The sequence below is a fragment of the Diabrotica virgifera genome, chromosome 5, assembly GCF_917563875.1.
Source record: "Diabrotica virgifera virgifera chromosome 5, PGI_DIABVI_V3a".
Classification (NCBI taxonomy): Eukaryota; Metazoa; Arthropoda; class Insecta; order Coleoptera; family Chrysomelidae; genus Diabrotica; species Diabrotica virgifera.
Genome location: NC_065447.1, coordinates 242,362,767 through 242,374,908, shown reverse-complemented (window position 1 = coordinate 242,374,908; position 12,142 = coordinate 242,362,767). Strand labels below are relative to the sequence as shown.

At 33.6% G+C, this 12,142-nt stretch overlaps 1 protein-coding gene across 2 annotated transcripts in view; it reads left to right on the top strand.

Annotated features, from left to right (window-relative positions):
• The window catches only part of LOC114325122 (cadherin-23), a 232,050-nt gene that overhangs the window by 169,118 nt on the left and 50,790 nt on the right, over window positions 1-12,142 (top strand). For both annotated transcript variants that reach the window (XM_050650944.1, XM_050650945.1), the window contains exons 20-21: window positions 3,946-4,182; window positions 8,018-8,149. In XM_050650944.1, coding sequence (XP_050506901.1) covers window positions 3,946-4,182; window positions 8,018-8,149 — 369 coding nt within the window. The remainder of the gene's footprint in view (window positions 1-3,945; window positions 4,183-8,017; window positions 8,150-12,142) is intronic.

The window sequence follows — 12,142 nt, the reverse complement described above, 5'->3', positions numbered from 1 at the left end:
TATGTTGTAAGAATTTTCTAAGCGAATTACGAAAGTTCTAAGTGCAACCAAAGTGGTTGAAAAACATTGAATAAAAACAGGCTTATTTTGCCCCCTTATTTTGTATTTATTGCTATTTTGCAGAAAGGGTAATCATTTAAGACAATTTTTCTTATTAATGTTCCGAACATATTTGAGAAAGACCATAAGTCAATTATTCTTGTTGAAGTTGTCACCTAACTTTATCTGTAAAAATCCGAATGCCACCTCGCACATCCAAAAATAGACGTTTCTTCACAGATCCGCCCTGGTCTATGTTGCATTTCATATATAGACAAATACGACTTAATATGGGTTGCCTCGTTGCCTATCTAAGTATGGTCATAGCTATCCTTAAGGTGGGGATGTATGGTTTGAAATCCCGAGAAGAGGTGGTACTTACCCCCAGAGCAAAAGCACACATCGGCAGGCGTGGATACAGGGGGGTCAATGGGTCCATGGACCCCCCTATTTTATTTAGTCTATAAGTATTTTTTTATTATTTATTATTTTTTCTATTAACTCTAAACTTTAAGCCATCAGTACAACACTAAATTACACCACAACCACTTCCAAAGAATTGAAGGAAGCCATAAAATCTAATAAAACACCCTTCTCTGAAAAATAATTTGCAGGCGCATTTGTTTGGGTACCGATGGAACCATAAACAATGGAAATATTTTTCTCAATTCAAAGAATAACAAAAATGATATTTTAAAATGCTAATACATTACACTGGGTATACAGTCGAACCCGCTTATTGGAATAGCCTTTGTGCAAGGCAAAAATATTCTTATAACCGGGATATTCTAATAACCGATCATTGGTGGCTAGTCGAAATAAGTGTTACCGAATATAGGTAATAATATTATTTACATACTATGCCAGTGTGTAGTTTTACATACTATGCCAATATTATGTAGTTTTATTACATACTATGCCAATATGTATATCATATATTTATGTACCTACATAATCAGTGTATGTAAATGGTTTTAGGTCTTTTTACGTCAATAATACAGTAGTGTAACTAGTACTTATCTATGTATGTGTTAAATACCAAATTACATTACATGTATGTGAATGAATACATTAGGTAATTAATATGAAATGTATGCAATATGTAGATATGTAAATATTTTCTTATTAAAATGCGTATATAACAAAATTACTTTTTTTTCTTGAGAAATTATTGGTAATTATAGCTTTTTCGTTGTTAATCCGTGTGGTCATCCTTAATCCATTGGTTGAATAGAAGTTTTATTGGCGTCAAGAAATGGATTGTTACATTCTTGTTCTTTTCTCTTCTTTTCAATTTAACAAAGCCATAATTTACATCTTGCAAACAGGTAGGTACTCTCTGAGTGAATTCTAAATAAACTGCTTCTAACAATTTTATAACAGGCAACAGTGCCTTTGTGTAGACAAATAAAAATTATTTTATGACCCATGCATTTGTCGGCCATGCTAAAGATCGAATTGGTATTCGTAACAAAGTAATAAATATTTATTACCCTAATAATATCTAATCCAGCACTACAGGCCGTTGACGACAAACCATAATACCAAACATAATTTAAATTTTTCGTAAATTGTAAAAAAAAAATATTCTTTGAGCTGCAAAATATGCTAATAAGCGGTATTATCTAGTTAGATCCTATTCCAATAAACAGATAAATTTATTAAGGAGTAAATGGAAATGTTTCGGGAACTTGAATTTATATTCCATAAACCGGGATATTACTATAACAGGGATTCTAATAAGCGGGTTCGACTGTAAAACTTATCTCATGGAAAGTCACGTTTCAAATTTGCGATACAATAAAGATATAAAAATTTGTATTTTACTAGATATTCCATGCGTACCTACCCATTGATGGTAGAAAGGTTAATCTTTCGGGAAAAATTTCGGGAGACTGCTCATATTTTTTCGGTAGAAATCGTCAAATTTCGGTAGATTTAATTTTTTACTATTTTCCTATCACATTGCAAAAAAATGATACTTTAGGTACGAGTATTCAAAAATAAACTACATTCATCATCATAATGATCAATAATCACCATTCATCATAAAAATCATTCAAAGTTCAAAATCGGTATACCTTAAAAAAATGTATTTTCTCGGCTTTCTAGGTACCTATTATAGAGCAATTTTCTTCATTTTTTTTAATCCAAAGTAACTCGAGTAGAGCCGTCTAACTAACGCAATACTATTCTTATAACCGGGATATTCTAATAACCGATCATTGGTGGCTAGTCGAAATAAGTGTTACCGAATATACGTAATAATATTATTTACATACTATGCCAATGTGTAGTTTTACATACTATGCCAATATGTAGTTTTATTACATACTATGCCAATATGTATATCATATATTTATGTACCTACATAATCAGTGTATGTAAATGGTTTTAGGTCTTTTTACGTCAATAATACAGTAGTGTAACTAGTACTTATCTATGTATGTGTTAAATACCAAATTACATTACATGTATGTGAATGAATACATTAGGTAATTAATATGAAATGGATGTTCAATACTAAATATCAAGGATGCTTTAGTTTTGTTATAAGGAATTAATTTATTTATAATAAAATAAAACTGCATATTTTTTCCTGTTGTAGACTTAAAAAAAAATACCACACGTGTACCTATTAACGTCCAAAATACAAATATTCTTATTTGAGAGCTGTATAATTGTTTAAACAAGTTAAAAAAATTTGTTATAATAAATAATAGTTATGAGTTATTAACTTTTATAAATTACTGCAAAAATAAGGGTTTTTGGCAATTATCTCCAATTGTTTATGGTTTATGTATTTCAAATTAGAGACTATTAAGATCTAGAATATTTATTTGAAACATTTTTCTCTAAAATCTACAAGGAATGTTTTATAGGCAAAAACATGATTTTTTTACACTTTATAATCGTTTAAAAACAAAACAATATCGGATATTGATGCAATTGAGAACGAGAAAATTTTTTAAAGTTCTTTAGTTATGTCGAAATACTGTAAGTTAAAAAGGTGCAAAATAAATTTCTCCGGTTTTAAGATTTTAATATAAATATTATTTTTAGTTTGGAATTATCTTCTATATCAGCGGTTCTCAATATGTGGTACATGTACCACTGGTGGTACATTTCATTTTTTGAGGTGGTACACAAAACGCAAAAACAGCCAAAATCAGCACCACTATTATCGTTAATTAGATCACCTAGTTAGATATGCATTTCAGTTAGGTGGTACCAAAAATAATTAAAAGTATTTGGTGGTACATGACACAAAATATTGAGAACCGCTGTTCTATATCAAAATAAGCCACAATCCTTCAGTATTCACTATTCAGATTCAGATAGATACATTTTACTCCCAAAATCATAATATAAAAGGACAAAGGACTGGTCATAAAATTGATATCGGTAAATCCGTATCTGCTGGTTCGCACATTGTGTCACAATCTAGTAAAAGCAATTCAAGAATTCTTGAAAATTGACTAAACTCTGTTGCCAAATCTATCCGCTAAAATAATTTTTCTAATAATTTTGATTTTTCGGTAGAAAAAAATCGGCAGATTAATTTAAAAATTAAGAATTTTGATTTTTCGGTAGAAAAAAAAGGAGAATTAGGCAGATCGGTAGATTTGGCAGGTATTCGGTAGATCTACCGAAAAATCGGTAGATGTGGCATCACTGTATTTGAGGTAAGTCTGCCCCCCCCTATTATGAATTTCTAGATCCGCGCCTGCACATCGGCACAATATCACTTTTTTCTTTGATACGTTAGCTATATGTACCTATGCCAAATTTCGTGTCAATCCACGCAGTTCTTTAAAATCCTGAGCAAAAACCATGAGTAAATGAACTAGGTATTCATTAAAAAAAATAAAAAAACCGTTTTAACCTAGTTATTTTTTTTTTTAGGACGGCGAAGTAGGAGAGGGCATAATAGGAGAAGATATTGATGATGGTGATAATGCTAAAATAGATTTTTCTGTGTTAAGTATCGTTGATAAGGAAACCAAAAATGACATTCAAGAATCTTTTAATATTTCTAAAATTGATAGTGATTATGTATTGAACGATACATTGAAGAAAGTGCATCTTATAGCCTTCGAAGATCTCAAAGGAAAATATGGAACGTATGAAGTCACTTTACACGTAAGTTTTTATTGTAAGTTATGTGTTTATTTTTATTGTAAGTTCATTGTAATTTTATTGATTTTTTAATCATTTATAAAATTTAAAATAATCAAAGATTAAAAGTTAAGTATTAAAAAAAAACAAAAAAATTCTCACTGGCAGTGATTCGAACTCTGGTCATTCGTGGAAAACGTAAAAAATAAGGCAGGCTGCACATCAAAGAAACATGAAACGTAAATTACGTTTCATGGAAATAAACCACTGCTAAACAAATATATATCCGGCCATTTATGAAACTCTCCGAAAATAAAAATGTGTCATGAGCATGAATCACACTCATTTCATTGGTAGGCGGACTTTGAGATTTGTTTAGCAGTGTTTTCTTTTCATGAAACATGTTTTTCGTTTCATGTTTCATGTTTCTTTGGTGTGCGGCTTGGCTAATAGACGCGAAGATAGCAGCAGTTTTAGTGATGTCAATCTATGGTCATAGCCCGATTAATGAACACATAACTTTTTGAAAATCTCCAAAAAATAAAGGAAGGATGAAAATCTGGGAATAGGTAGTTGAAATTGTTTATTATTATATAAGAAAAAGTTTACAATTCTACATCCCCTCCATTTTACAAAAATTGGGAGATAGGGGTGAAAAATATTTTCTCGGGGGTGAAAAAACATATGTTCAAAATAAGTCCGGAATTGGATTATATAGGTTGTATAGAGTTTTTTCACTAAGTCAATACTTTTCGAGTTATTTGCGAATTAATATATGTTCATTTTTAACAAAAATAAAACATGTTTTTGGACGGTTCTTCGCAGATAACGCAAAAAATAAGTACTTTAACGAAAAAAATGTTCTTAGTAAAAATATAGCTTATAATAACAAGAAAAAAATGATGTATGCTTGAAGACTCTAGACTCAATAGAAGCAGAGTTGTAGCTAATGAAAAGTAGGTTCTTATTCGTCAAATTCCAAATCGAATATTTCAACATGAAATAACCAAAAAAATGGAGCACTTTTCGGGGAAAACTCAAACTCAACTTTTTTAAAGTGTGTAAAAAAAGGTTTATCCTTGTTTTTTCAAAAAACTTAAAGATTAAAAGTAAGTGAGTTACGATCCAAATGTTGTTGGTTTCTTTTATTTTTTGGTAAAAAAATCGCGAAAATGATCTCCTAATTAGCTCCCCAAAATAAAATTAATTGTTACTGCTTTACAGCTTATGTACTTTACTTATGTATTATTTATAAGATCTATAAGTTTCATTGGTTCAAGGTGCTCATTTTTTGAAAAAATTGGTTTTAAAATAAAACATTTTTTTTTAATTTTGAAAAAAAATTCCAATTTTTTTCAAGTTAACTTAAAAATTATTAGTAATATCAAAAATCTCAAAGAGTAATAAAATGTACGTTTTGCTTTTCTGAATATTTTGGATTTTTTGTTTTCTTCTTAGACAAAAATTGGTTATGCTCTGGCTGTTCAAAATTTGCCTAAACTCGTGATTAGTTACTCGTTCAAGCCATTTTAACTACAGACTTTTCAAAAATAAGCACTTTGAACCGATGAAAAATACAGATCATATAGAGAATACATAATTAATCAAAGTAATTTGTGAAGCAATAACGATTAAATTTATTTGTGGTGCTAATATTAAGGGGCGATTTTCGTGATTCTTTTTACCAAAAAATAAGAGGGACCAACAATATTTTGAGCGTAACTCACTTACTTTTAATGTTAGAACTTTTTTCGAAAAACAAAAATAAACCTTTTTTTACACACTTTAAAAGAGTTGTAATGAATTTTTCCCGAAAAGTGCTTCGTTTTTTGGTTATTTCACATTTAAATATTCGATTTGGAATTTGACGAAGAAGAATCTACTTTTCATTAGCTACAACTCTGCTTCTACTGGGTCAATAGACTTCATGCCTACACCATTTTTTTAAATTTTTTATAAGCTATACAGGGTGTCCAGAAACTCTCCCGACAAACGAAGACACGAGATTCTTCAGGTAATTTTAAGACAATTTAAGCCAATTCACCTAGTCCGAAAATGCTTTCTGAGGGAGCTAGAGCTCTTTGAAGATGGCGCCTGGGAATTAGTTTTTCTTAAATATCTCCAGAACACTGTTATTCAGAAAAACGAAAACTGGTACGCTTATTTACCTTCCGGAGATAAATCGATTCCATCAATTGCGAATTTATTGTACCGGTCATAGGCGCCCGTTTTGGGTAGGGCAACTGGTATTTTATCGCATAACTTTTTGTCTTTAACTTCTAAACCTTCTTGACAATGGATTATTAAATTGTGAGGTATTCTAGTACTAAAAGGTACTCTTGCTTTAATGCGATAGGATGCACCGTTTTCTAGAAAAATCGATTTGAAAATTGTTCGTTGATTAAATTTGAAGAAAATTTGAAATTTCTTGTCAAAAAAAGATGGTGTATTTTACTGATTTAAATTAATAGTAACTTTTAGTACTAGAATATCTCATAATTTAATCATCACGTGTCAAAAATGTTTAAAAATTTAAGACAAAAAAGTTGTGAGATAAAATAACCATTGACCTACCCAAAACGGACGCATATGACCGGTACTAGAATTTCGCAACTAAGAAAATCGATTTATCTCTGGAAGATAAATAAACGTACCACTTTTCGTTTTTCTAAATAGTTTTTTTTTGAATTTTTTTTTTAAATTCATCAAACGAAAAATTTTCAAATTGATTTTTATCGAAAACGGTGCATCCTACCGACTTAAAACAAGAGTACCTTTTAGTACTAGAATACCTTACAATTTACTAATTCAGCATAAAAAATGCTTAGAAGTTAAAGATAAGAAAGCTATATGATAAAATAACCGTTACCCTACCCAGAACGGGCGCCTATGACTGGTACTAGAAATTCGTATTTGATGTAATTGATTTATCTCTGCAAGATAAATAAGTGTACCAGTTTTCGTTTTTCTAAGTAGAAGCGTTCGGGAGATATTTAAGCAAAACTAATACCATGACGCCATCTTTAAAGGGCTCTATCTTCCTTAGGAAGCATTTTCGAACTAGGTGAGTTGGGTTAAATTGTCTTCAAATTATATGAAGAATCTGCAGTTTTCGTTTGTCGGGAGAGTTTCTGGACACCCTGTATTTTTGCTGAGAATGTTGTTTTCGATGAAATACTTACTTTTTGAGGTATTTGCGAAAAACCGTCCAAAAATATGTTTTTTTCTTGTTAAAAATGAACATATTCACTCGCAAATAACTCGAAAAGTATTGACTTGTGAAAAAACTCTATAAAACAAAAGTTGTTTAGAATTAGTCATTTTATTCAATTCCGGACTTATTTTGAATGTATATTTTTCAACCCTGAGAAGGGGGTATCCCCTCCATTTTTGTAAAATGGAGAGGATGTAGAATTGGAGATTTTTTCTTATATAATAATAGACAATTTTAACTACCTATTTCCAAATTTTAATCCTTCCTTTATTTTTTTTTTGGTCAGATTGTTCTTTGATCGGGCTATCAATCTGAACAAGCATAACATAACTTTTTGTATATGATATGGGTCGGTTGAATAAAAAGAAGTATTTGCTTTTACTTCCTCGTATTTAAGTATTTACTTAATAGTAATTAAATAAAGCATTAAAGAAATGACTTTATTCAATTACTATTAAGTAAATACTTAAATACGAGGAAGTAAAAGCAAATACTTCTTTTTATTCAATAGAACCAATAACATTGTTGTTTTTAGTATTTACTTTACAATTTTATCACATTAATAATTACGAAATAAATAAAGTCGTATATAAATACGAACCGCTCGTTTTATTTAAAACTTTACAGTATGACTATTTGTTTTAGATGCATGACGAAGGAGATCCAATGCAGACAACAGATCCGGATCCAACTTTAACACTTACAATTGAAAAATGGAATTACCAAACACCAAGTATAATATTTCCTGAAAACGATCAAACATACATTGTCCTATCGGTAAGAAAATTAGTTGAAAATTTTAAACTTGACGTTTCGGCACCCATTTTAGAGCCATTACCAAGAAGGATATGGTTCCGTTCGAGTTCTGGGTCTCAGTCTGCCTACTCGCTTCACTCGTGACGTACCAATAGTATCTTGTTCTCTACGAAGACGGTCAAACGGTATAGAGGTCGCAATCTGCCTACTCCTCAGTGTGGGGTAACGATCTGTCGTGGATCTGTCTTTCTGTGACGCTACTACCATTGTTTGATTTGCGTGTATAGATTAAGTGCTATGTGGAAATGCGTTCAATGATTGTCCCCGTTTAGGATTTTGTCCTCTTCAGGGTTTGTAGTGAATGTTTAGTGTTGGCAGCAAAAGCAAACAGTCCGAAAAACGCACTGGGGCAAGCGCCGTGTCCTGGTGTTTTTGGATCCTGTGGTGCCGGACGGTGGTGTCCAGAAGGCTAAGAAGACAACAGAGAAGAAAGTTTGTGGATTGTTGTTGGTTCCATAGACATTTACGTGTACTGTCCGTGCTTTGCTCTCGACCAGTCTCCCTAGAAACCATTGTACAACGACAGGCGAACCTGCGTCCCTCGTCGGCGGTCAGGAGGTGGCTTTGAGCGCAGCGTGGACAGTGTGAGTTCGAGTGGAGAAAATAGTTGCGGCTATTTTCTTGGGACGAACAGGTATAATTGTGCAATGAAGTTGGGAAACCGCAAAAAACCAACTTCTCCCTGTTCGGGGTAGGGAAGAGGAGATGTTAAAGGTAGGTACGGTAGGCTAACGGGGTAGCCTCGAGGATGTTTTCGTACTCTACCGGGAGTTCGTCAATGCATGTTTGCATTAGAGCGGACGGTAAATGAATCTTTTTGCGTTTGGGCTTTCGGTAGAGTACGTGGCCGGAAGATGAACAGGAACATTTGAGAGATTCTTGTGTGTCGGAGGGGGGGCCATTGATTACTTTGATTGTGAAGTTCCTGTTCAGAGAGTTTATTCTCTCGGTGATTTTGGGGATGTTCGAGATGTTATGGATTTCGTTTGAGGGATATCGCCAGTGCTCATAGTTACATCTACGCAAGATTCGACGTTCAGCGCTCAACAACCACTCTTGTTTTGCTCTAGCGCAGAGAGAGTAAAGGTAAGATTTATACTCCATGACGGGTCGAATAAAGGTCTTGTAAGTGTGAATGAGAGTCTTCTTGTGTGTCTTGCCAATTCGTCCAGAGAGAGAGAGTTGAGAAGTCTGGCCCTGTTCCTTACCCTATCTAAAGTTGCCTTTAGATCTGCGTTCCAGTTAAGAGTCCTGGTGAACAGAACTCCTAAATAGTTCGCAGTCGGGCTAACAACAAGCCTTTCTCCCAACAGTCTCAGAGGATATTGGTCGTCTTCATTAATTATGATTCTATGTGACACAGAAGGGGCGCGAAACACAATTGTTGTTGTTTTGTTCGCGTTCAGCGTGACTCTCCACTTACAACACCATTCGCCGACACCGTCCAACAGAGCCTGGGCTCTTCTGAAGAGGAGTCTTGGGTTGTATCGAGAGGTTGTTGTGAGCAGAGCCGTGTCGTCTGCATAGAGAAACAGCCGAGTGCCTGGGATATTTTGGTTGGTGATATCGCTGTTGTAGATGATGTATAACAGCGGTGCTAGGACTGAACCCTGGGGAACTCCAGCTTGTGGAGTGAAGGGTGTGGACTTTTGATCACTTATTTTCACTCTGACAGTTCGGTTGTGGAGGTATGAGTGTACAATTTTGATAAATTGTAATGGTAGCCCGATGTCCAGAAGCTTCCGAACAAGTCCGTCATGCCAGACCTGATCGAAAGCCTTCTGCACATCAAGGAATGTGGCTATGGCGAATGAACCATCGTTGATGGTTTGAGTAACTTTAGTAGTGAAATCAGTTATTGCATGTTTGGTAGATTTACCTGACTGGAATCCGTATTGAAATTTTGGTATGATATTGTGGTTTTCGAGAAAGTCATTGAGCCTCTCTTTTAGGATTAGCTCAAGAACTTTGCCCAGAGTGTTGATTAAAGAAATTGGTCTATAGGATTCCACGTTGGTTGGGGGTTTGCCTTTTTTCAAAAGCATGATGGTATTGGCCACTTTCCAAGGAGTAGGGAAGTGGCTGTTTTTGAGACATGCATTGAATATTTTAGTTAGAAGAGGGATGATACTCTCTGGAAGTTTTTTGAGGCATCTTCGGTCTTTCTGTGACGCCTGTGTAGCTCCTTTTATCAGTGTGCGCGGGAACTGTATGTGTGGGAGAGGCCTGAGTGGGATCGGTTGGCGCAAGGGGTCGCTGAAGCAGCGGTCGCCAGACTGCCGGCTGCTGCCACGTGCCACCTTTTGATATTTTGTCTGTTTATTGTTTGTGTTGTAATTCTTGTTGTAAGCTTTTCCTTCACGAGGAAATGGTCCGTGTCGCTATCTGGCTCTCTTATAGCTTTTACGTTTATTATGCTACTAGGATATCTCCCATCAGTCATTATAATATGATATATTTGATTATTTGTTCTTCTAACGTTTGATCTTCGTGTTGCCTTGTGGATATTTTTTCTAGAAAACTGTTGACTTTAATGACTAAGTTGCAGCCTGTAGCAAAATCGATCATTTGTGATCCATTACCATTTGTAACGTCATGTAGAGTATATTTTCATGCCACCAGTATTAATTTACCTACCTTTGCGTTTATGTCACCTAGTAATATTTTGATATCATGGTCAGGAACTTCTATGTATAGCTGATTTAGAGAGTCGCAGAATTCATCTTTATCATCCTTCAAGAAAGTCAATGCAAAAAGATGCGAATATCACAGACTCATTAGACTGATTAGTAACACTTTAAACATATTCTTAAATATACTACATCAAAGATTATACAAAAAGTGTGAATGGGACATCAGTGATTCTCAGTTCGGGTTTAGGCAAGGTTTAGGAACAAGAGAAGCAATAGTAGCAACACAGGTGCTGGTCCAAAATTATTACGATCAGATAGACGGAGAGACAGCGCTGAAAAATCTATTTGAATTTACTAAAGCTAGATTTTTCACAGTTGATTACTGTGATTGTGTTGTGAAACATACTGCGGTCGGTCAAGCGAAACGTAGAACAGGGGTTACTGAGAGGGTATCAAAGATGCTTTCCTACGAAGGTAATTATTTCCATTTACTAAGGCTGAAAATCAGTACACGCATTTTAAATTAAATATAAATAAAAGTTATTATAGTCGGTCAGCTGTATGACGGGACAGAGACGGTCGGTCGGCCCCAATAGTCGATTGAGGAAATGAAGCATTTTGGCTCGCAATTTTTTTGTCCAGCATGGATTTATATGAAATTTTCATAGAAGGTAGGGAATTGTCCAAGGATCATTTTATATATCTCGGGGGTGGGAATTTTTTATTACATTTTAACCATGTAATTCGATGGAAAAAGTGATTCTAAGAAAAAAATGTTTTTTACATTTTCTTCGTAAAACTAATATTTTTTGAGTTATTCGAGCTTGAAAATAACAGTTTTTCGACGAAAAACTCGACTTTTTTAGAGGGTTTTTTGAGAATACCTCGAAAAATATGCATTTAATACAAAAACTGTAGATATCAAACTTGTATCTTTTAGTAACACAAATCAAATTCTTTTCCAATAATATCTTTAAGACCAATTCAAACCGAGATACGGAATGTTAAAGGTTAGCTTTTGTCGTCAAATGCATATTTTGAAATATTCAAAGCCAAATAATGGGAAAAATTTGCATTTTTCGAGGAAAACTTAAATACTCTTTTTTCAAGTACATAATTAGACCTTTCAAAAAAACATACTAAAAAGTTTCTAGCATGAAAATTAAGCGACTTATAATCAAAAAAACGTCGGTACCTGCTTTTCTCTACAAAAAAAAAATGAGTGAATACAACCCCCTAACTACCTTCCTAATTCAAAATTGGTCTTCACCTTTCTGTAGTTCCTTTTATATTTATATTATCAATACACTCAAGGAGTTTG